Source organism: Urocitellus parryii, chromosome 2 (assembly GCF_045843805.1).
Source record: "Urocitellus parryii isolate mUroPar1 chromosome 2, mUroPar1.hap1, whole genome shotgun sequence".
Lineage (NCBI taxonomy): Eukaryota > Metazoa > Chordata > Mammalia > Rodentia > Sciuridae > Urocitellus > Urocitellus parryii.
Window position 1 is genome coordinate 162,392,161 of NC_135532.1, and position 26,122 is coordinate 162,418,282.

Consider the following 26,122-nt stretch of genomic DNA (forward strand, 5'->3'; position numbering starts at 1 on the left):
ATGAAGCCAGTGAAAAAAAAGAAAACCGAAGAACCTGAATTGGAGCCCCTGTGCTGCTGCGAATACATAGATAGAAATGGGGAAAAGAACCACGTGGCTGCTTGTTTGTGTGATTGTCAAGATATCGATGAAGGGTGTGATAGGTAAGAACAGAGCTTTTCTTGATGCTGACCCTACTGGTCCTTTTAAGAACTACCAGGTGTACTTTTAGCTTTGCCATCCAGAATGCTGGATTTTGCTCTTGATTACATTTTCAAGGATCAAAAATTGAGAATTGTTTTCTATGTCAAGTGTGGGGATTTTATAAAGATTGTATGCAGTAATGTACACTGGTCCAGCTCAATTTACTAGAACATTATTAATTTTCATTTAAAGAGAGATGATGATGATGATGATGATGATGATGATGATGGAGAGAACAGGCAGATAAGGGTATAGGAAGCAAGTTGTTATGTATATTAAAAAAAAAAAAAACTGCAAGCCAGCAGAATGTGTAAGTTTAAAATAAACACAGTAGTTCCAGAAAGTTCCTATATTCTTAGTGGCCTTTCATTAGAGACTGACTACATTCTACCTGGTTTCAAAGCACCTTGAGGTTTGAAAGATCATTTTTGTGTCGTTGCTGGTTTTGCACCTTGTTTCTGAGGAGGAGCTCCAGCCAGAAGGCATGAACCTCCTCTGGATCTACTGTTTTCAGGGTGAGCAGTGACGCCATCTTGATTGATCACATCATATTGTGCCTTTATTTCCACCACTCTCAATGATAGGAATTACTGTCCAAGAAGATAATTTTTAACATCACTGAAAAAAGTGTATGTCAAACAGGAATAAACTGTTTTTTACCTACTTTCTGAATGGAAAACAAGAATGTGAGAAGAGTAGGGATATTGGACATTTGATTTAATTACTTCTGATTTAAAAAGTCATTTCACCTGCAGATTGTTAACTTAGACCTTGGTGCATTAATCTAGCCATGAAAAGCATCCTCTGGGGACCACTGCAGTCTTGTACTAACGTTGTCTCATAAAGACTCCATTGCTTCTTTATAATTCTTTAGATTTAGTCTAAAATCCATACTGAGAAAATGGAACACTTTGTACTAATAAATGGTAAAATTATGCTTTTTCCATAACCGCTGTCACTTAGACCACAGCCTTTCCATTAACTTTGCTTTTTCTCCTTCCTATTCCTTAAGACTGAGGCTGTCCCCTGAACTCTCTCCTCTGCTCTCTTTATACCTTTCTCCTCTGGAGATGGAGTTCCAGTGTTTCCACTGTCCCTGCTCCTCTGTATGATTCCCATGTAGTTACTCCCACTCACTTCAAAGTTCTAGTCCTACTTAATAAAATTGTCTAAAATCAAAGTTTTTCCTATTTTCTATCTTTCCATATTAGCCTTAATCCATTCAGGCTTCTATAACAAATACCTTAGACTGGGAGTTTATAAATGACAAATTTATTGTTCACCATTCTGGAGACTGAGAAATCTGAGATCAGAGTACTGGCAGAATCAGTATCTAGTGAGAGTCCTATTCCTCATAGATAGCACCTGCATCCCCACATGGCAGAAGGGGTGAGTAATCTTCGTTGGGCTTCTTTTCTAAGGGCACTCACTAATCACATGAGAGTTCTGCCTTTGTAACATAGTCGCCTCCTAAAGACCCCATCTCTTAATACAGTTGCCTTGAGGATTAGGTTCCAATGTATAACTTTGGTGGGATACCAGTGTTCAGCATTCCACCACTGACCCCTCAAATTCATGTCCTCACATGCAAAACACATTCATTCCATTCCCCAAACCTCAAAATTCTTTATTTTCCCAGCATCAACACAAAAGTCTTAAGTTCAAATATAATTTAAATATCATCTAAATCAGATATGAGTAAGATTCAAGTACAGTTCATCCTGAGGCAAATTATCTCCTAGCTATGTACCTGTGAAATAAATAAATTGTGTGCTTCTGAAATACAGTAGTGGGACATGAATAGAACAGACATTTCTAGTTCAAAAGTAAGAAGGAGAAAGGAATGAAAGCTCCTAGCCCCACAGGGAAAACAACATTCAGGCTTGAGAATAAACTTGGGCTTGAAGTTCTACCTTCTAGACATACTGAGATGGAGAATGGGCCCCTACAGCTCTGAGCACTCCTCCCTCTATAATTTGCTGGGTGTGGCCCACACTGAAGCTCCAATGAGTTGGAGTCATGTGCTTACAGCTCTCTTTCCCTGGCTAGAGTTGCATACTCGTGGCTCTACCAGTCTGGGGGCCCCCAGGCAGCCCTATTAGGTATAGGAAAATGGCCCTACTCCCATGACTCTGTAGGCTTTGCCCTAGTAGGGGCTCTCTGTGGTGGCTATGTCCCTGTGTCAGTTCTTTGCCTTGGCCTCGAGGCTGTCATGTCTCTACAGCTCTTAAGAATTGGTACTTATGACTACCACCAAGATTTACCCCTAGAAACCCTTGGAGTGGTAGACACTGTAGCCTATACTGCACTTGGGTCCACTGGCGTCACACCTGGGCCTGCTGTGAAATGCTGCACCAGAATTTAGGGATAAGAGACTTCAGGTGGCACTGGGCAGCAAGCCCTGAATTCTCACAGGTACACTGGGTCTTTCCTATGCAACTGTTCTGTCGTCAAGGCCCTGGCATTCTAGACTTGTATTGGAAGTGGAGCTTTCAGGATCATTCCTCCATTGCCTTAGTGAATGGCATGACTGGTCTATATACTGATCTCCTCACCCACACCCTTGGTGTTTGCCCCTAAACATACTTTCTCATTTGTTACAATATAGACAGGCTGAGAACTTCCAAATCTAAGTTCTGTTTCCATTTTGATTATAAATTCTATCTCCTAAAGTCTCCTCACATTTTATTATAAGCATTCAAGAGAAGCCATGCAGCACCTTGAACACTATTCAGAGATTTCTTCCATCAAATATCCAGTTCTATCCCTCTTGACTTATAACTTCTACAAAACACGAGGACATGAACATAATTAAGCCAAGTTCTTTGTCACTTTGTGTCAAGCCTCACCTTTCTTCTAGTTTCTCATTTCCACTTAGACTTCATCAGAAAGGCTTTAACCATTCATATTCTAAATATTCTGCTCATGATCTCTTAGATAATTTCTAAGATTGAGGCTTTTTCTCTACCGTTCTCTTCTTTGAGCTGTCACCAGAATTGCCCTTACACAGTAATGTAGGTTTTTTTTTTTTTTTTTTTTTTAGGATGCACTTCAAAACTCTAGCCTCTGTCCAATTCTGAAACTGCTTCCATATTTTTAGGTATTTATTATAGCACCACCCCACTTCTTAGTACTGATTTCTATCTTAGTCTCTTTGGGCTATAACAAAATACCTTAGACTGGGGAAGTTATAAATGACAGAAATTTATTGCCAACAGTTCTGAAGACATGGGAAGACCTGGGCACGAGCACATACTGTGATTGGTGAGGGCTGCTGTCTACTTCATAGATGGTGCCTTCTTGCAGCATCCTCACATGGAAGGAAGGCAAACGAGCTCTTTTGGCTTCTTTTATAAAGTATTAATCCCATTTGCTCTCATGTATGACCTGATCACTTCCTAAACTCCCCCACCCCTCCGCTTTTTTTACCAGGGATTGAACCGAGGGATGTTCAACCACTAAGCGACATCCCCAACCCATTTTTTTATTTTTTATTTTGAGACAGGGTCTCGCTAAGGTTTTTAGGCCCTCACTCAGTTGCTGAGGCTGGCTTTGAGCTTGAGATTCTCCTGCCACAGCTTCCCAAGCTGCTGGGATTATAGGTGTGCACTACCATACCCACCCTGACCCCTTTTTTTTAAAGACAGGGTCTTACTAAGTTGCCCAGGTTGGCCTTGAACTATTGGGCTCCAGGATCCTTCTGTCTCAGCCTCCCAAAGATTAGCTAGAACTATAAGTGTGCATACCACTGTTTCTGGCAGTCCTATCTCTTAATACCAATGTGTTGAGGATTAGGTTTTAGCACGTGAATATGGGGGAACATAGACATTCAGACCATAGCATAGCCTAAGTGTGCAAAAGTGTCAACAGACACCATTCTGTTTATTAGGGTCAGGCATTTAACTCATACTGGTTTGATCTCCATTCTTCTTTGTGCAGAGCCCTGTCCCTGCTGAAGTGATGTGCTGTCCAGGACAGGTCTTGTGCTACACTCATTCCTCTTCCTTTCTCCCTTCCTCTCCACCCACATAAATGCTAGCTGGCTGTCAGGGTCAAGTACAGATCCATTTTTTTTTCTACTAAGACCCCTCTGATGACTCCACCTTCTTCAGAACTCTTTTTATAATGTTTGATCATAAGAATTCATTAGATGATTATTGTTGCTTTGTCCCTTATATAGTATTTTGTAGAATTCTCATTTTGTTTGTACAAGCTGTGATTTTTTGAGATTGTTTTAACCATATACACACCCATATCTATATATTTCTTGTATTGAGTATGTGTATATACTTATTAAATACCTATGTATTTGTTTAAGAGATAATCTTGACTGTTAAATTTCTAAATATTATTTTCTTGTTCCTGTTTTTTAAAGTCTGAAAAGCTCATGCTTAGTAGTAAAGAAATAAAATGTTTGGCCTTTAGTCTCTTATCATTATCCTGCTATTTGGCATTCAGTGTTCTGTAGTTTTGAATTCAGCAGACCTATGTGAAGTGTATTCTCTTTGTGCTCTTTCTGAATAGATGGCTTACGTGTAAATCAGTGCAGCCAGAGACTTGTGAAAGAATCATGGATACAATTTCTGATCGCCTCCGAATTCCATGGCTTAGGGGAGCCAAAAAAATTAACATTAGCATCATTCCTCCACTTGTCCTTCTGCCTGTCTTCCTTCACGTGGCTTCCTGGCATTTCCTCCTGGGGGTGGTGGTTTTGACCTCCCTTCCTGTGCTGGCACTGTGGTACTACTACCTCACTCACAGAAGGAAAGAACAGACTCTGTTTTTCCTGAGCCTTGGACTGTTCTCATTGGGCTACATGTACTATGTGTTCCTGCGGGAAGTGGTTCCCAGAGGGCATGTGGGGCCCACTCGGCTGGCTGTTCTTACCTGCGGGTTGTTTCTGATACTCTTAGCCTTGTATAGAGCCAAGAAGAATCCAGGCTACCTCAGCAATCCAGCAAGCAATGACAAATCCCTAAGCAGCAGCCAAAACGAATGTCTGAGCAAAAAAGGGCAGGAGAAGACCAAAGGGTTTCCTGGAGCCGACACGTCGGGGAGTCTCAACAACCGCACGCTGAAGGATGATCTTAAGGGCTCCTTCAGGATGTTGGCCAGCAGCCCCACCAAGGTGAAGGAGGACTGGTGTGCCAAATGCCAGCTGGTGCGACCAGCCCGGGCCTGGCATTGCCGTATTTGTGGCATCTGTGTAAGGAGAATGGATCATCATTGTGTCTGGTATGTTGGAAAAATTTGGAGGCCTGGAAAGTGTGAATTCATGTACAGCTCCCTAGTCATATTTGATCTTTGTGCTAGCCTAAAATTCCTCTCTTTCCCAGCTTTACACCTTGTAGATATTTGCGGGCTTTAGGGATGTTCCCACTTAGTCATCAGTTTTTTGAATTTCACAGATTTAGTTTCTTCAGTTATTTCCTGAAGGAGAAAAACGCTTTGGGTGTGGTTTTCCTTTTTCTTTCTTTTTCATTTTGCAATTTTCCTTGGAACTACTCATTTATTTTCTCCTTTCTAATAGAGTTGAATGTTTTTTTTTTAAAACAGAATTTATCAGCATATGTGTATTTTTCTCTGCTATTCTTTTTGAACAGAGGGCTCGGGAACGTGTTCTCCTATTTTTAGGTAACTCTTTTGTTCTCTTGCCATACACTCTTAATGATTTTTGATGCTAACAGTAATTTCCACTCAACATTATGGAGTTGAAGCGCTATCAGATAACTACTTATTTGCAGAAGGATGGGCTTCTTTTATACCTTCCAGCTGGCCAGTGGCTGAGGAACTCATGTAAGGTTCATTAGATACACAGTGCAACATTTAAAGATAACGTCTGCAGCTTTATGGAGTTAACTCTACACTGAAAGGAGAATTGAGTATTCAGGTACAGGACTGCTGTTAAGTAGCATGTTTGTAGCTTCATTGCTCTTAAGGTAGTTGTGATAATTGATTGTGTTTTTTGGCCATATAGCTTACCTCTTCTTAGCAGGGGATGCAGGAGAAGGTGAGGGTGCTGGAAAGGTCAGGAGGGCATCGGAGTGGAACTCAAGTGTACAACCCAAATACAGGGGCAGCTCTTTTCTGGGACTTTGTCTTTTGGGTAAAGGTATTTCCATTTTTAGATATTCTACTTCTTTGTCTTCATCACTTATTCCTGTGTGTGTATATATGCTAGTTTGTCAAGGGCCTAACAGCCTCTCCCAAGTGAAATCTACTTGGCCTATCTGAGCATCTTGGTGTGCAGTAGGCAAGGGAGACTGCTTGTACATCCTGCCCTGCAAATGGCCATGACACCGAACTATTTTTACTTAACAAGTAGCCTGTATGTTATCAGGTTACCCCACACTATGTTTCTAACCTCTTTGATCCTTTTAATAATCTCCTGTACTGAATACTTCTGACTTAGCATTTTTAAAGATTTCATAACTCTACTGTGTAGCTTCCTTTCTTTATTTAGCATGGTGATGGTACTATTGACTGTCTTTGTCACTTGCTAATAGACTTTGCTTATTAATACCAAGGAAGAGGAGTTAGGAGTGTAGCTCTATGGCGGAGCCCTTGCCTAGCATGTGCAAGGCGCTGGGTTCAATTTCTAACATAAAATAATATCAACATATGTGTATATATTTTAAATGATTCCTTAGCTAGGTCTGCTTTTTGCTTTTTTAAAAAATTAAATGATAATGATTCTACTTGGTAAAGAACATAGAATATAGGTATTGCTCAGTTTGACAAGTTTTAATTTTTTAAAGTTGAAAAAGAGAACTTAACATTTTAATAACTGAATTACATTATTCTTATCTTAAAAGCTTTCTTATTGTTTAAGTTATATAAAGAACCTTTAAAATATGTTTGCTTTTCATCCCCATGCTGTTTCTAGGATAAACAGCTGTGTTGGAGAATCAAATCATCAAGCATTTATACTTGCTCTTTTGATCTTCTTGCTCACTTCGGTGTACGGGATAATGCTGACCTTGGACACCATTTGTAGAGATAGAAGTGTCTTCACTGCCCTTTTCTATTGTCCTGGAGTTTATGCAAATTACAGGTGAGATATGTATCCCAAAGTTGATACACTCAGCCAGGAAGTAATGGATGTTGTCATTAACAGGAGTTGTTATTTGCTGTTAAGTTAGGATTTGTTCAAAATGAAGGACAGGTTATAGGGATCCTGGGTATCCCTGAAATTGCCAATAAAATTGTGTTGTGGTTATATACATTTTTCTAGGGTGATGTCAAAAGGATTGTTAATATAAAAACTGAGGAGCTAGTACTGTACAGACAGGCCCAGGCTTAATCAGGAACTTTCAGAGTCAAATGACCACTTGCACACCCAAGGTAACAATAGTGAAACTGAAATAATAAATATAACCAGCAATACCAGGAATCATTTTTCACTTTATTGCTACTTTCAGATGCTCTTTAGTCCAACCTTAATTTACTGCTTCTGATTCTTTTGAAAAGTGCTTATGATCTTTATAACCTTTCTTTTCTTTCTTTCTTCTCATGGTTTTTCCTGTTCTTTTTTTTTTTTTTTTAATCACTCATGATTACTGTGGTATCTAGGTCAAAATTTCCTTATGCATTATTAGGTGGGGGCCTGTTTATACCCTGTAAAGTTTTCAATGCAGTGGCAAAAACTGGGACTTGTCACCAGTGACTGTCGCCTTGTCACCCCCACCCCTCAACACCATGCGCTTCCCTGCAGCATTCTTTTTCCTTTCCTCCATTGTCCGCAAAGGTTGTGGTACTTTCCTCTTTCTTTTCATTCGCCTTTCTTCATAACCATCCCTGCTTTCTCCACATAGTATCCTATGCGAATTTTTTTTTTTCAGTCTATGGACAGATTTCCCCACTGTTACTCTAGATTGGGACATTTATGGGTGTTATTAAAATAGATTGGTTCTCTTCCTCAGGGCACAATTATTTCCTAGACAACTGGAGACTGTTATCTAGTTTTGGAATTCTTGGCTGACACTGTGGGTGATGAATGTCCTTCCTGCAGCAGAGCCTGTTGCCATGACATCATGGAACCCCAATTTTCTCTCTCCATGTACAACCCAAAAGAACTCCAATTCCTGTGATAACAGACTCCGGTTCCATGACTCTCCCTGTAGAACCCTGCATCCCAGGAAACACCATCATCATCAAATGTCCATTATGTGGTGCCTAATGTAGAGCCCATCAGAAATGTACATCAAAACACCAGTTATGATTCTACCCTTCCACATAGAGATCAGCAGCCCTGCACATTCTGCCACCCATTGAAATCCTATTCCATGTATATCCAAGGAGAGCAAATCTGTCCTGGGAATTTTGCATTAATAGAACGCAAGTTTCAAGGATCTCCATGTAGAGCCCTTCAGTGATGTGGAAACACCCATCACAAATCTCCAGTCCCTGATCTCCAATATGAGTCCATCAACCATGAGAATCCACATCATAGAACCAGTGAAATGGTTCTCCACAAAGAAACAACATTCCTATACAAGAAAACCTCTATGCTGTGACTGTAAACATAGTGCCTAGCATCCTGGGAATTGTGCAATTAATAGAATCCTAGTTATTTGGATCTTTGTGTAGAGCACAGGAAGAGCTCCAATTATAAAGTTAATTTTCCTTAGTCTTCATGTAGAGTCCAGGAACACTGTGAATCCTGCCATCTTAGAACCTTAGTTCCCTGGGACTTCCATGTACCACCGGCAGCATTCCAGGCCCAGCCATCATTGAAGCCCATTTCCCTGCATCTCCACATAGAGTCCATCAGCCTGTGAGTCCTGCCAACATAGAACCATAGTGCCTTGCTTGAACATAAGAGTCTAGCAGCACTGCATATCCTGCCGTCAGAAATTCAGAGTTCTCTGAAATTTCCTTATAAATTCAGCAGCTCTGCAAGTTCTGCTAACAGAAAAATCCAGTTCCTTGCTTTCCATAAAGAAAGAAAAGAAAGAAGCATCCCTGACAATCTTTGCACTATAGAATTCCAGCCCCTGCATCTACATGCAAACCCTGGCAGTTCTGAATATCCTTCTACCATAGATATCCATATCCATCCACTGCACATAGAGTTCAGCAGCCCAGCATATCTTGTCATCATAGAATCCCAGTTCTATGGAAATACATGAAACACCCTGCAACATGGGAGTCCAGACATTCCTTCTAGTCCCTCTATTTCCTTGGCATTCAACATTTATCCCAGCAGACCTAGGAGACCTGCCATTGTAGAATCTTAGTTCTCAGGCTCTCTACATACAAGCTACAAGATGTGTGATTCTTTCCATGATAGACACAAGTACTCTGACTCTAATTCTAGATACAGCAGGCCTGGGTGTCTTGGGATTATAGACAGCAATTCCTATCTCTCCAGATAAATCTCAACTCTGCTCATCCTACCTGTCTGTGCTCTGTGGGGTGATTGAAATGAACTAAGGAACACAACCCCACTGTTGGTTTTCACTCCACTCTGCAGGTGATTCATGTCACATCATCTTTTTTTTCTTTAAATACTTTTTTAGTTGTAGACACAATATTTTTATGTGGTGCTGAGAATCGAACCCAGTGTTTCACACGTGCCAGACAGGTGTGCTGCCACTGAGCCACAAACCCAGCCCCTCATGTCACCTCATTTTGATGGTGAGGTTCTTGGATTTAATCATTTCTGAGGCCCTTTTCAGCTTTACAAAAGAAGATTCTGAGTGAATTTATCTCCAAATAACTTTCCATTTGCTCATGTTTGAATGGATATAATCAAATGGCATGTGTGATTAGGCATCTCCTCCTCGCAGCTTCATTGATGAGCCTAAAAGGAGCTTTGCTGCCTTGTAAGGTAATTTGTTTTAGGAAGCTGAGTTGGAAATGTTGTAGTGCTCCTGCAGATCTTATAATTGAGGCTACTAAGTATTGAAACTTGCTTTCTACTTTGTGTTTGTCTGCCTTGGACTAGAAAAAGAATGGAGATTAATAACTTAAGCACGGTTCCTTGGTTCCCATTGCAACTTCCTAGAGGACATTTTTGGCAAACTTATGGCATCTTCATTTTCTCCTGTGTTAGGTACATTTTAGGAATTACACATTCATTCATCACTAAAAACAGATGTTGAATGTCATTGTGTCAGGGCTGTGCTGGTTGTGTGGAAGATACAAAATGTAAAAAAACTGCCCTTGCTATTCTAGTATAACATACTAGAAACAGAGGCACTGATGATTATAAAATACAGTAGAACATGTTAGTTCTTGTAAATTAAACCAGCTATTGGTATTCTGAGGGTAGTAAGGTATTTTTAAGTTTTGAGGATTGGAAAAAATGGCAAAGTCCTTAGTAATAAGTAGAAAATGTATAAAATGTGAGAATGGTAAGGACTCTATGTGACAAAAATGGCAGTAGCCCTTTTTTCCCTTCGCAGCTCGGCTCTGTCCTTCACCTGTGTGTGGTACTCTGTGATCATCACAGCGGGTATGGCCTACATCTTCCTGATCCAGCTGATAAATATCAGCTACAATGTGACTGAGCTGGAAGTCCAGCAGGCCCTTCGACAGAAGACCGGGCGCCGGCTCCTCTGTGGGCTCATCGTGGACACAGGCCAGTACAATAGGGGCTTCCTGCGGAACTGGCAACAGTTCTCCACCCTGGGCACGCGTGCATTCCACCACCCTGCCGAGGACATTGTCTGAAGTGCCTTTTGTGCGGCTCCTTTCCATTTTACACTTCAGTGTCCATGCAGGATGTTCATTTTTTCCCCAGTTCCTTACAGGCATTATAGGGCCATGCTCAGGTTTGGATACTGGACTGGAGAGAAATTAATTTTTCTGACTTCAAACATAAAGAGATTTTTATATTGAAGCAGTAAAAGTAGAGCCATTCCTTTCCAGTCACCTTATTAATTGACTGAATCACCAGAGGTTGAAAAGGATGTGGATTGCTAATGCACAAATTGATAGAAGCAATTCCCATCCTTTAACATGGCAGGAGGAGTTTGGGATTAGGAGAGCTTCTAGTCCCTCTTTCAATTTTTTAATAGCCATGTGACCCTTAGTCGAGTCACTTTCCCAAGTCTCAGGTTCATCTGTAGCATGGGGTACTGATGCCTGCCCTGGCTACTTCACAGAAGATCACAGGAGGGTCACACAAGGGTCACATGAGGATGAGGGATGTGGAAAGCACTATGAAACAATTTAATAAACACCTGAATATGTGAAATGTTATTAGGAAAATCCCAAGACTGAATAAAAATGTTGTGGTTCAGAATACTAAAGCCAATATTATTAGGGTTATCAGTTTTCAGCATATAATATGTTGTACAGTTATGGGAATTTCTCCTTAAGTATTAGACATTAACTACTCTCACAGGGCAAGAGATGATGAGATGGACTGATTCTGGTCATCTGATCTTAAATGAACAATTGATAACAATGATGAAGATAATTATTATCAATGTAATGTGTAGTGGTCATGAGTATAGGAAATGAGTTATTTTTATTTTTTTACGTGTTGTATTTACTGTAACAGACTCCAAAAGGTATTGAAGGGTTTTTTCCTCTTTCTGTGTTTCACCTGGTAAGGTGCTAGCACACAAGATAGTGGCTGGAAGAAGAACAGCACTCTTATATTAGGGAGTCTTTTTCTTGGTAGGGAGACTTAATTAATATCAAGGGCTTGTTTTTTTCTTTTTTATTCTCTACATACATGTTTCAAGTGCTGTAACTTTATAGCACCAAATTGCAAAAACCAGTCTTGTGGCAGTCACATTATTCTGGCATAAACTGTCTTTGAGGAGTTGATTGACATCTTCCCACTTAACTTACACATTATTTTCCATTCACTCTTCCCTACATAAAGTATCTCACTAGGAGAGAAAAACAGGGTATATGTGGCTTACTTTCATTAATGCATTCTTCCCTCATTTTCTCCAAAGTAATAAGTTGTTTCTTTAATCATATCTCAAAACTGGAAATGTATTAGATGGAATATTTATATAGAATGGATCATTCTGCCATAGAATTAAGAGTGCATTTCATATAGGGAAAATACTCTCTTGAAATGTTTGATTTTATACATGTACTGTTCTGCAATCCCAAAGATAATTCTTGAGTCCTTAAATTTGCCTTGGCTTGTTGCTTAATATAGGGGAAATACTGCTAGCTTTTTCCATCAGTCAGTGCATGCTGCTTTAGCAATAGATTTGTACGTGTTAAGAGGAAATACTACTTCCTACAATTCTGGGTAGCACCATCCCTAGTCTTGTCATTAGTTGACATTCTTCTTAAGATATTGTCATTACATTTTTATTCAGGCATGTCATTACTCTCCCCAGAGATGGATTGTTTAACAAATGATAGGCTTTGTGTTCCATTGGGACGAGCCAAAGACCCAGCCTGGGAATGCCAGCAGACACTGTGGTTTCTACAGTGATGCCCTCTCTCTGGCCCAGAGTCAAATATTCTTTTAGAATTGAAGTTGGCTCTGATATAACTAATTTCTTTCTGTGTAGGTTTTAGATACGAGAGTTGGTAATAATGTCAAGGACAGCGTTATGTAGGCAGAAATTGGTAGTTTTCATGTGTCTTGAGCCCCAGCTAAATAGCTAACTGATTATCTAGTGATTGATAATAAAAATTCATAGGTACATCAGTATAGTCACTTATAATAACTTGCCACACAGTAAATAGCAATCCAAATGTGATGTGAGCTGGGTGCAGTGGCACATGCCTGTAATCCGAGTGGCTTAGGAGGTTGAGGCAAGAGGATTGCAAGTTCAAAGCCAGCCTCAGAAAAAAGCAAGGTGCTAGGCAACTCAGTGAGACCCTGTCTCTAAATAAAATACAAAAAAGTGCTAGGGATGTGGTTCAGTGGTTAAGTGCCCCTGGGTTCAATTCCCCAGTACCAAAAACCAAACAAAAAATATGATAACAGTAGTACAAAAAGACCAAAGTCATCGAGGAGATTTAGGAATGTTCACCATCTCTGTAACATCTCACTCCTGACATTGATTACCTGGATGAGGCAACTCAGTGTCCCTTACTTGGATGGGAACTGCTTAGATATTATTCTGGCTTATTGGAATTAAGATACTTGGTTTAAATTCCTTAAGAACTCATGATTGTCAGTTTACTGAAAAAGCTCAAACCTGAAGGAAGCTCATTGCTTTTGTGGAGTAAAAGCTTTCTGAAGTGTTTAAACCAAAAGGAGCAGCAAACAAGGGTCTACATGTGCACAGTGTTTCTGTAGTCTCTGCAACATCCTTGGTCTAGACTTTTGAGCCATTTTATAATCTGGAACCATCTAAGGGATTTCATTATAGGCCTTGGTTCTCTCTGGAGGGCAAGAGAATTTACTGTGGAGTGTTTGAAAGGACAAGATCTCTCTGTTTGAGTCATCCCAGAGAAATATCTGGTAGTTGTGGTAGTGAAGAATTGCCCTGCAAATCTATATCCCAGCAGTCCCTTAGCCATAAGAGCAAACTCCTTCCCATCACCCTCATGTCCCTCCCCTTCTGGTTGCCTCACATCCCCAGACTCTGTTCAGAAACATTCTGGATGTGAAGCTTAATAAATTGCCTGTTATATTCTGGCCACTTTCAGAATTATCATACCACTGTGTACTTTCTTGGGGAAGAGGAATGAGTCCATTTGAAAGACTCAAGGGACAGATAGTTAAGGGTCAGGATTGGACAAAAGGAGAAAATTCTTTGATGTTCAGTGTTTCTTAGGATACCCACAAAATACTCCTGTGGTTCTAGCTGGGTGCTTCTGAAATGAGCAGACCATTAACAATGCCTCTTTGGTAGGTTACTCTTATGCTGCTAAAGTAAAGCCTTAAGTTTGTTTTCAGGATAGCATACTGCTTGTTTCACCCTCAGCTACATTTGTGTTTGTCTTTAGGATGTTATAAATCTTTGCTCTCCGAGTACTGTTTTCCTTTGGTGAGTGAAGTGATTATTGTCTTCCACTGTTCCTTCTGCCTAGAAGTAAGATTGCTACAGACTTCCTCTTATGCAATAGTCCTTGGTACTTCTAATATTTTTAAAAAGAGAAAATTTTCTATACTAGAATCTCTCACTGCCAGAAAACACAATGCCAGTAAGTTTCTGTGTAATACTGATCATCTGCTTAACAGACTTATTTCCTTGGTTAGGAAATTAGCTTTTTATTATCAAGCTCAATTAATAGAAGCAAAAATATGACACTAGAAGCACAGTTTTAACCAAGATATTTAAAAATCAATATTCTGTGAGGTTTAAGGATCTCTATCAACTAGGTAAATAGGTTTATATGAATTACTTCATTTTAGCCATATTTTGGTACTCTGCATTTTAAAGAAGAATTTTCTCAAACAAGCAATGGATGATAAGAGACTTTTGCTTGAGGCACCTGTTTGGGATCCAGTGTTCTCGGCAGTTTGACAAGTGTGCCATTTTATATCCAGCACTGCAAAGTCGATGCAGGGGAGAATCAAAGCCATGCTGAACTTAATACCGAATAAAACTCAGTATGTTTGCTGTGATTAATATAAACTGTTTGAAGGGTCAGCTAAGTGTAATCCTGTTGCTAGTATAGTTATCCCCACTCTGGCTGGCACTGAGTGTCTCACTGGAGTACAAGCCATGGGCCACAGACTAAATGGTCAATGGAAACACATTTCTTAGAGGCTGTGGCCATCTCCAAGTGGGGCCTGTGACTTACTAGTGCTTTAGTCTTCAAATAGCACCTTTCACCTCTAGAAATTCATATTTATAAAGCAAAGCTTTAAAACCTCAGCTAGTCTATTTTAATTGTTGATGCAACTGAAGTTCTGTGTTTCTTCAGCTGGATCCATAGACAAGATGCCATGTTACAGAGCTTGTAAGCTCAACTTGTGATCCTTCTGTCTAGGTGATTTGATGGTTTGAGATGTTTGGGGCCTTTTCATTTTATTACATTTCTGGGCCTGATGTTGGACTAAAGGAAACCCAGAAGTATTTATTTAATATTAAAAATTCAATATTTAATGGTACTGGCCCAGTAACATTAAAGGATTTCTGAAGTCAACCTGGAGGCCATGGATTACATATTGCACTGTTTTTATACCTGTATTCTTATCCTCTTATCACCTCAGAATCAGATGCAAGGCCTTTTAAATCGAGATTTTACAAATTACTGCCATTTGTGTAAAATGATATCCTGTGACCAAGTTGTTTAAATGGAAAATAAAGTGCTTTCTTTAAGGAAAATAGTTTGGTGTGTCTCCTGGATTCATTTGCTTTAAGAAAGTCCTGCATTGTAGCTGCTGCTGCTTTGGCTACCTTGATTTCCCATCCTATGGACCTGTTCCTAACCCCAAACCATCATTTTCTTGGTTATTTTTCCAGTTTTGTATATCAGGAAACTGCTTGTTTCAGGTGTTGTGTTAGCAGTCACATTTCAAGTCATAGTTTTCTGATAGTTCTGAACTATCTCTTTTGAGGGTTTTACAGGTAGTTTAAAAAGTCTAGGTGGTCTAATCAGAATATTATATGATTATAATATTCATATCCATAATCAGAATATTATGGATTGCCAAGCTTGAGGTGAGCAAAAATAAAGCTTAAGAAAGAAAATAAGCTAGATGTGGTGGTACACAGCTGTAGTCCCAGCTACTCAGGAGGCTAAAGCAAGAGGATGACAAGCTCAAGCCCAGTGTAAGCAACTTAGTGAGATCCTTTCTCAAAATGAAATGAAAAGGGCTCAGGGTTCAATCCCTGGTTCCCCCATCCCAAAAAAGGAAAACTTGAATGGGATCTATTTAGGTCCCTGACGTTTTTATTTGAGGAATTCACCCTTCCTTATCTACAGTCTTGGCATTGAATTAATACTGATATTTGCTTTTGGGTGCTAATATCATCCAATATTCTGTTAACTGTTATATTGTTAAATGTATACAGTGGTTTGGATGGAAAGAAATGAATTACTTTTAGTTCCATTTTCTTAGAATCATCTTAGAAAAGATTATTTTTTTTTTTAGTTTTAAAAACAACTATAATCACATTAAAAACTATTTTCTTTAGTTTTAAAAACAGCTATAATTAAAGGAGACAACGTGTGGGGGAAGATTATTGTAGAAGCAGTAAAAGTTCATTTAGGGGTGTTTTATCATATCTTGGTTAATCATCATATATCTTCCATGAGAAAAGGATGCAAGGCACGTTGCAGGTGGTGGAGAGGGATATCCCTTCCAGGAAGTACAAGATGGAGACAGGCACTTTCACTTGAAAAACCATAAGACTTTATTTTACCAATTCACATTTCTAACACACCATATAACAGATCCCTCAGGGCGACAAGGATCTTACTTGTTTTACCATGTGTATTAGTAGATTATTTGAATTGCCACAATAAACATGTATTGGTGATGAAAATTTTTTCCTACCAGGTAATTCTCTAAGACAGTTTATAAGACGAGACCATTTTATCAGTGTACCTTCAAGGACCTTAGAGATAAGTAATTCAACATCTAGATCAAACTGAGCTGAGGACTAGAAGACAAATCCAGTGGCTTATATGAAGTTGCAATTGGGAGCATGAATAGATATTTTAATGGATTGCTGGACTGTCTTTGACAGAGTTATTAACTTTTGGAATTTATGCTTATCAAGGTATATTATATTCATTGACCCAGTTTCTCTAAAAATCAGGATAAGCTGCTACCCTCCATGTATTACATGTTTTGCCATAAGGGGTGGCCAAAAAGGGATGGGTGTTGTAGGACACTTGTCCTCAAACTCTGACCATCCATGCTTCCTTTTCTGAGTACTTACTATATTTAAAGTAGGTTTCTATCAATAGCTCCAATTAAGACATAAGGACACATACTTTCCTTCACAAGCTCAGCAGGCAAAGACTTGTCCTTTTTAAAGTTTACTATGCTAAAAATGTATAGGATACACTTGAATAGTAGTATCCTAGACTCTAACTTCATATGATCCCTCTGTGCTAAATGCTATAGTAAATGACTAGCAAGAGGATTACAAGTTCAAAAACAAAGTATCTCAGAAACAGACCAGGTCCAGGAATGTACGTGGGTGGGTGGAGACAACATACACACACATTCTGGACCAACTGGCCACTGCTTCTGTATTTATGGGTACACAAAAGACTTCTCTTACTCAAGGGATGAGTATCTGACTGAAGGGATAAGTAATAGTCATGATGGTGCCAACATCTGGAAGTCTGGGAGAATTTCAGCCACCTTCCTGCGGAGCTGCTCTCGCCTTTCTTCTTTCCCCCTTTCGTCTTTCATAAATCTTACAGATGTCTTCCATGTCTGAAATGCTTGGCTGAGAATCCTCCTTTAAAAATAAAGTTGGGAGGAAGGGTAAAATATTAAGGAAAAGTTGACTTTCCAACTGATGTACATTTAAACACTATTAAAATAATTATGTGGGGGGCTGGGGTTGTGGCTCAGAGGTAGAGTGCTGGCCTAGCATGCTCGAGGTACTGGGTTCGATCCTCAGCACCACATTGAGAAATTAAAGATATTGTGTCCACCTATTAAAAAATAATTATGTGAATAAAAGGTTACACAAAATGTGTGGAAATCACAACTGGGATTCAGTAAAAGGGGATGACAGTGGAGAGGGAGATTATTTATTTTGGTAAGATTGCAGGGAAAGCCTTTCTAAGGAGATGACATTTGAGCAGAGGACCCAGTTGGCCTCTGATAATGCAGGCTATAAGACATGTTTCTCAGGTGATCTGATCACTACCTGTGTTATTTTGTGCCCAAGCCAGGATCAAGTGATTCCAGCAAGGGCACTGACAGCAACAACACTCAGGGCAAAGATTTTGGAAAACTACATTCAGAATGTGCCACTACTATGGGCACTGGGACTTCAGTGCTTAGTTATATTTTAAAAGCCTGCTGGTTTCTGGGTACAGTGGTGCACACCTATAATCCCAGAGACTTGGGGGAGGATAAGGCAAGAGGATTACAAATTCAAAGCTAACCTGGGCAATTAGCAAAACCCTGTCTCAAAATTTGAAAGGAGGCTGGGGATGTAGTTCCCCTGAGCTAATTCCCAGTACTGCAAAAACAAACAAAAATAAATGCCTTCTGATAACGTCACCTCCAACAAGAATAAAAACAAAAACAGGAAAAAAAGAAAAGTCTGACTCCAGTTGAGAAAAAACCTAACATTAATTGTGGAAGCATGGTTAAGGAGGGCCACTGAAGCTTTGTCTCTATGATCACAGGAAAGCATGCAATGTCCTTGGAGGGTTTCTCAGTGCCTGCTCAATCTGAACACCAGCCATGTACAGGAGAGCCGGGACACCTACCCAAGGAGACAATTAAAGTGAACCCAGAGTTTCAGTACAGTGGGAAGGGACCTCAGTGGTGAGAAGGACAGGGGCTGCCCAGTCTGGTGATGAGGAGTGTCCGAGGCTTTTGAAAGACAAGATCTCTGAACAGCATTTTAGTCAGGGCAAAGGAAAGGCTTTCCCAGAAGAGGGTGCATCTTGAATAAAGGCAAAGAGGCAAGAATAGCCGAGCATGTGTGAGGAATTACAAGAGCAGTTATGTTGAAACAGAGGTCAGAGTAGTTTATATTTTCACAACTGGAGGAAGGATTTGTTCTAGCCTCTTAACCACCTAATGAAGCCTGGAATGAGTCTCAATTCTCATTAGTTTTATGGCTGTTGGTTGTCTGATGTTTTGGATAAGGTTGATTTTTATTGGTAGAAGTATGAGACAAAGAGGGGGGATAAGGGGGAGTGTGCACATGGAGCTTTGAACTTTTTATCCATCCAGTCCATCATTTACAGCTTCCTGTACTCATCTCTAGGGCCCTGTGTTAGTCAACTTTTTATCACTTTGAGACAAAAATACCTGACAAGAACAACTTAGAGGAGGAAGAGTTTATTTCAGTTCACAATTTCACAGGTCTCAGCCCCTGGTCATCTGACTCCATTGCTCTGGCCTCAGGTGAAGCAGAAGGTCATGGCAGAAGATAATGGTAGATGAAAGTAACTCAAATCTTAACAACTAGGAAGCAGAGAGCACAAAAAAAGCGGGGGGGGGGGAGGATATATATAATCCCCAATACACACCCCCAGTGACCCATTTTCTCTAGCAATGTCCCACCTGCCTGGAGTTACACCCATTTAGTTCATTTAAATTATTAATCCATCAAGTGAGTTAATCCAATGATTAGGTTATAGCTTCCACTATATCATTTCACCTTTTACATTAACACAGGAGTTTTTCAGGGGCATCTTGTATCCAAACCACAACATTCTGTCTTGTCCCCAAAAGCTCATGGCTATCTCATAATGTAAAATACATTAGTTCATTTCCAAGAGTCCTTATAATCTTAACAGTTCAAGCATGGCCCAAAAGTCCAAGTCCAAAGTCTCACTTGACACTTAAGGCTAACTGTTGGTTGTAAGCTCTTGTAACAATCAAAAGCAGATTATGTATATCCAATATATATGGCGCAGTGTTATGGTTTAGATATGAGATATGCCACAAAAGCGCCCCTGTGAGACAATGCAAGAAGTTTAGAGGTGAAACGGACTGTTATGAGAGTCTTAACCTAATCAGTGCATTAATCCACTTGAATAGATAGTAGGGTATGACTGGAGGAGATAGGACACTAAGGGTGTGACTCTGGGGTATATATTTTGTCCTTGGTGATAGGCAATATCTCTCTCTGCTTCCTGATTGTTATGTCCTGAGCTGCTTTCTTCATGTCCTTCTGCTCTGATGTTTTGCCTCACCTTGGACCCAGAGCATTGGAGATGGCTGTGTGTGGACTGAGATCTCTGAAAATATGAGTGCCAAATAAACTTTTCCTCATCTAAAATTGTTCTAGTCAGGTCTTTTTGTCACAGCAGTGAAAAAGCTGACAAAAACACACAGAGTAAACATTTTCATTATAAAAGGGAAGAGTAGAGGCATAGGAAGAAGGGATGAGACCAAAGTAAGATCTAGCTGGGAAAATAGGTCCTGTAGCTCCACAACCAGCACTGAGGACTCACAGTGGTGAGATGTGATCTCCAAAGGGCTTGGGCAGCCCCACCTCTATGACCTTGCTGGTTGCACCCTACGTGGTCTCTCTCTTGGGATGGCTCTCTCTGAGGCCAGCAGCTTTTCTCAGCTCCCAGTCCCTATCATTTTCATCTCTTAATTCCTGGGGTCTCCACTACAGCTTCAGCTTCACCTTCACAGCTTCATGCATTGCACTCTCAAGGGCAGCTGATAGGGATTCCAACCCTGCTATACTTTGCCTGGCCTCCCAAGCCTTCCTTTGAAATCTCAGCAGAAACCTCCATAACCCTTAACTTCAGCATCCTGTAGTCCTCCAGAACCAGTGCCATGTAGAATGATACCAAAGTCTGCTGCAAGCTCAGGCAGTATCTGGGCCTCCTTGGACCATGGCTTTAATAGCCTCTTTGTACCTGGGTGGCTGAACAAAATGAAACAAATTCTGGGGAAATAACTTTGTGGGTTCTGCTAGGTGAGCTGGGTGCCTCCATGATTTCTTTTCAAAGGCATTTTCACTTATACACTCTTAAGCCTGCCATGGGCGTGGTCTTGCTGATTCAAGAGATACCCTCAAGGTATCTTTCCTATTGTCTCTGTGCAAAGTACTTGGCTTCTCCTTAGTGGCAGTAATACTTTCAATGACCACACCTTCCTTATCCCCAATTTTATATACACTTTTCTGGCTGATTGCAAATTTTAAAAAAATCTTTTCTGCTTTTTGTTCCCAATTATCACAGTAAACCTGACTAAAAAAGTTGCCAGCATTAGTCATAACACTGCCTGAATGTTGTGCTGCCTTAAAAATTTCCTCCACCAGATTAATCAGTCCATTACCTTTAAATTTAGCCTTACATAAAGTCTCAGGGTGTGGGGAATCTGTAGAAAAGTTCTTTGCCAGAATCTAACATGAATGCTCTCTAATCTAATTCCCAAGAGAGTCTTCAATTCTATGAAACCTCATGAATATAATCCTTTACTATCGGCACTCCTGTGAGAATTCTGGTTTTCTGAGATCTTCACTAAGTTTACAACATTCTAAGGCTTCTCCAGCCTGAATTATCAAAATGTTCCAAACTCCTTCTGCAAACCAGTTCCACAGGCTTTTGAACCACATCGTCAGGTTAGTCACAGCACTTTCTGTACTTCTCAGTACCAATTTCAGTCAGTTTTTTGTCACTCTGACCAAAATTCCTGAAAAGAACAATTTAGAGGAGGAAAAATTTATTTTGGTTCATACTTTCAGAGGTTCATTCAATGGTCAGCCTGCTCCATTACTCTGGACCTAAGGTGAAGCAAAACCTCATGTTGGAATGGCCTCTTAGAGGAAACCTGTTCATCTCAAGACAGCCAGGAAGCACAGAGAGAACATGAGGAGCCAGGAACAAAACACATAATCTCTAAGGCATGATTACAGTAACCATTTCCTCTAGTCAAGCCCACCTGTGTAGAGTTACCATCCAGTTCATCCATTTGAATTATTAATTCATCAATAGATTAATCCATTGTTTAAGGTTACAGTTCTCCCAATCTAATCATTTTACCTCCTGCATTAACATAGGAGCTTTTAGGAACACCTCATATCCAAATAATAATAGGCCCTCTCCCAGTCCTTGAACCTGTCTCCCACTTTTACCTGCTATTCACATCTTATTTCTCCTGTCTACACAACCATTTTCTGACTTCCACATTTTAGTTCCTACTGTTCTACCCTGCTGAAATGCTCTGCCCCCCTGCATGGAAAGAAATAGGGCAAGTAAACAGCTAGACAGTGATGAAGGTAGGTTGGTCAGGTGATATTTGAGCAGATGTCTGAATGATGGGAAAGTCCAGGTCCTATGAATTCTCTGAAGCAGAAGTGAGCTTTGTATGTCCAAAGAATAGAGGCAAGTGGGTCAGGAACACAGTAAACAAGGAGTAAAATGGGAAGAGATGAAGTCACAACAATACTTTCATATCAAGGAGACACTGCTGAAATTGTATTCCTTGTTGATTGCATGGATTCCTACATTGATTTCATAACTTCAAACCCTGAAGAGAAACACTATCTTACAAACTATCTTAACTATACCATATATATCTTTACTATATCATTAACTATATGATATACTTAAGATATCTTAACTATATCATTTGTTATAGTTTACCAATGACAGTGAATTATGAAAATGGGGAGGAAGACTGATCCAGGGAGCTGCCATGCATTATCTGTCTGCCTTGAATAATTCATCTACCTGCCTACAGCCTGTTTCCTTGCCTGAAAATGCAAATCAGGAAATCTGCTCCCCACCCCTGGGTTACACTGTGATAAGATGGTTTGTTATGAAGCTACAATAAATCGCAGCCTCTATTCAATGGCTGAGAAACAGAAAGAAAACAAAGAAAGGCAAAAAAGCATTTTAATAAAAATACATTCACAATGACACTAACTAAAAAATATTAGCTATTCTTTTGGACAAACCAGTGCATTACAATGATACCTTGCTTACTTTTCACAACAACCCTATAAAATAGGTTCTTTTGTTATCTTCATTTTAGAAAGGGGAATCAGGGAGGTTTTGAAAGGTTATTTGTCCAAAGTCACAGAGATATTGAGTCCTACCTTTCAGATTCTAAATCTGAAGCATTTTTATTCAAAGGCAAACCTCTGAATACTCTCACTTATTGCATATTTATTTTAATTTATACAAAATCATAATCAACTTGCTTATCGGTTGCCAGACCACTGATTTCCAGTACCTGTAAATTAAACATGGATGAACGGTTTTTGCTAGGAGTCGGTATTCTAGTGTACTAAATTATGAAAACTAATAAAAAGAACAGAGATATGCACACACAAGAGCGCGCATGTACACACACAAACACACACACACACATACTCCTACAAATGAAAGCAACCAAAATAAATCTGAGGGCAGTGACAAAAGAGATATTTGTACACATCAAAACAATCTTCACATCTCAAAACCCAGAGGCATCCTGAAAGCACCCACCACATTCACCAATGTTCATAAGGAATGATACCAAATCACCAAAAAGGATAGACTGTTTACTCTCAAAGGGAAGTGCATAATATTCAGAACATTTTTTGTACAAAATGCTTAAAATTAGAAATCAAAGAAAAAAATGTATTTATATAGACTACCTTATTTTCTAAAAATACTGGATTAAATTATTATTTTAAATATTAATATGATATACAGTATGATTCCATGTATAAAAAGTTCTAAACCAGGCCAAAAACAAAAACAAAACAATAGCATAATAGCATTAAAGGCTGCATACTTAGGAGGGAAAAGTATAAAGGAAAGTTAGGAAGGGTTCACTGTAAAAGTCAGGAGAATAGTTTATCTTTGGGAGGGACTTATGATTGGGAAGGAGCTTGGCGGACTGTGATGTTCTACATCTTGACCTCAGTCATGGTGAAATGGATGTTTACTTTTTAAAAAAAATGTTTTTAGTTATAGATGGACACAATACCTTTATTTTATTTATTTACTTTTATGTGGTGCTGAGGATCAAACCCAGTGCCTCACACATGCTAGGCATTGCTCTATTACTGAGCTCCACCCCCAGCCCTGGATGTCTACTTCTAAACAATTCATTAGACTGTATGATTTAGGTACTTTTCTGTATTTGTGTTATAGTTCACAACTAATAATGTTAAAAAACTAATGAAGCAGACAGTATATTTACTTAGGTGTGTTGTGTGTAATCCACATATTTGATCTCCTTGCTAGTCTCGGTGAGGTGAAGGGGGCAGGCCTCCATCTCATTTTAAAGATGGGTTCCCCTAGAATCCCAGGGTGGTCAGTGTTTCCCTCTTACCCATATAGTCAGTGGATATGCTGGGACTCCCAACCCTGCCTGGTGTCTGAGGGCTTAGCTCTCCTTGCCTCCACTTCCTATTTCAAGACATATTCCAGCAGAAGAGCATTTGTGAAGTCAGTGAATTTCCTTAAAGATCAAAACCTCACCTGTCACTATGTTCCACTGAGATCTTGTGCTTGTTCTGAGCATCAATCTTCGCCTCTTTGACCACTGTAAACCAGGCTCTGAAAATCCTCTTCTGAAGGAAATGTACACAAAGGTTTCTCACTTGTTCCTCCAGATCAATCATGTACTGGGGATAAGGACAGGAACAGAAGTGAGACAAATAATATCAATAGACAAAGAATTAGAGCAAATACCTGGACGCAGTGGCACATGCCTGTAATCCCAATGGCTCGGGAGGCTGAGGCAGGAAGATCATGAGTTCAAAACCAGCCTCAGCAATGGTGAGGCACACTAAGCAACTCAGTGAGACTCTGTCTCTAAATAAAATACAAAAAAGGGCTGAGTATGTGGCCCAGTGGTCGAGTGCACCTGAGTTCAATCTGCAGTACCAAAAAAGAAAAAAGAAAAAAAAAAGAATTAGAGCAAATAATAGAGAGAGAGAGAGAGAGAGAGAGAGAGAGAGAGAGAGAGAGAGAGAACAGAAATATACAAAACAAAGGAACAAAGGATGCTAGAGGGATAAAGAAAAAAGAGGATGTAGCTCATTGATAGAGTGCTTGTGTTGCATGCCTTGGGTTCAGTTCCCAGGATGGAAAGAAAAGTGTCCTTACCTGTAGCCAGCCCTGAAAGACTCTCCTAAGCAATATGTGGGAATAAAATTGATCTGCCTGGGCCATCTTCCTAGTCAGACTGTCCTGACTACACTGGAACCAGGTCAGCAGGCATTTCCTTTGTAGAGCCAAAGAGTGATGTTCTTCTGCCACCTAGATATATTTTTAAGTGAGAAAAGGAAATTATTCCTTAAATTTTAAATCATTTAAGAAAACTTCAGCTTGTAGTATATGATACTGTATACTGCATTTAAGCAGTTCTTAGGGAAGAAGAACCCTAAGTATAGACAGTCTATGACCCAGAAGTTTTGACTGCCCTGTTATTTGGAGGATATAGATACACATCATTATGCATGGCCCAATGCTGACTCCCTGAAGACCACTCCCTGACTGGCTGTTATAGAAATGGCATAAACAATCTCCAAAGCTGTCACTTCACTTCCATTGAGTTTTGGAGTGGGTGGATGGAAACATTCTTGGTTTGCTCTCCTGAAACAAGGACAGCAACTCCATAACAAACCTCTCTTTATTATGTACTTAACCACTGTTTAATTGAGAAAATGCCAATACTGTCAATTAGTTGTAATAAACTGTCACAAGCATTAAAATTTAGATATTATCAATAAATCACAAACCATTTGTAGAAAAATAACATGATGAGCATCAACGTCCTAGAAACTCGTAAGGCAAAGAGTATCATTCTATCAAAAAAAAATACAACTTGCTGTTTATAGATTTTATAAAGTATTGTTGTTTTCTGTATTGTTTTATTCTTTCAAGAGACATGAGAAAAAACCCTCTCTCTTAGTTCTCTCCAGGCAATGAAATATTTTCTAAGTCTTTTCTTAGTCTTTCATCCCTGTGAATATGACTGATCCAAGCAAACCTTTTGGTAGTCATATTTATTGGCCAAAATGAACATCACAAGGGTATTCTGTGGTATATACAAGCCTGGAAGCCAACGTTTCATCTATTTTGAACTTCATGATCACACACTTGAATACTCTGTTCCATGCAGTGGATAAATTTATGAGAGAAATTTCAGTGGTATTCAATTTCATATGTCTCTGTGATAGATCTCTATAACAGAATTTTATATATATATACCATTTGTAATATGATTTCACAGTGCCTTCCAGTGGAATAGATGGATCTTCTTTTCCCCCCTCAATGACCTTGATTGTGGCTCTATGACTTGCATTGTCCAGTGAAATATTAGTGGGCAGCAGAGGTTTCATATAGGTTTACATAATTTGGCTTGGTCTTTTGTATATCTGACAGCTGCCAGGTGAAAGCATGCTGGAACCAGAATGAGGTATGGGGAGAGACCTAA

At 39.6% G+C, this 26,122-nt stretch overlaps 2 protein-coding genes across 3 annotated transcripts in view; one reads left to right on the plus strand and one right to left on the minus strand.

The window, feature by feature from the left end:
- Positions 1 to 10,860, plus strand: Zdhhc23 (zDHHC palmitoyltransferase 23). Of its 2 annotated transcripts, none has more exons than XM_026396253.2 (4): positions 1 to 143; positions 4,708 to 5,418; positions 7,070 to 7,237; positions 10,593 to 10,860. In XM_026396253.2, the coding sequence occupies exons 1-4, from the start codon at positions 1 to 3 to the stop codon at positions 10,858 to 10,860; spliced, it is 1,290 nt and encodes a 429-aa protein (XP_026252038.2). The 2 variants fall into 2 exon arrangements, with proteins under 2 accessions (XP_026252038.2, XP_026252044.2); XM_026396259.2 differs by having other exon boundaries at positions 7,079 to 7,237.
- Positions 10,861 to 17,287: 6,427 nt separating this feature from the next.
- Positions 17,288 to 26,122, minus strand: part of Ccdc191 (coiled-coil domain containing 191) — a 71,016-nt gene continuing 62,181 nt past the window's right edge. The window contains exons 15-17 of the mRNA XM_026395607.2: positions 24,790 to 24,942; positions 24,160 to 24,305; positions 17,288 to 17,489 (exon numbers count right to left, since the gene is read on the minus strand). Of these exons, the coding sequence (XP_026251392.2) occupies positions 17,345 to 17,489; positions 24,160 to 24,305; positions 24,790 to 24,942 (444 nt within the window). The 3' untranslated portion in view covers positions 17,288 to 17,344. The remainder of the gene's footprint in view (positions 17,490 to 24,159; positions 24,306 to 24,789; positions 24,943 to 26,122) is intronic.

Bases quoted from the DNA above. Each gene is read 5' to 3' on its own strand.
- Zdhhc23 (XM_026396253.2), top strand. From the start codon at position 1: ATGAAGCCAGTGAAAAAAAAGAAAACCGAAGAACCTGAATTGGAGCCC. The intron at 144-4,707 runs GTAAGAACAGAG...CTTTCTGAATAG, and splicing joins ATCGATGAAGGGTGTGATAG to ATGGCTTACGTGTAAATCAG. The intron at 7,238-10,592 runs GTGAGATATGTA...TTCCCTTCGCAG, and splicing joins GGAGTTTATGCAAATTACAG to CTCGGCTCTGTCCTTCACCT.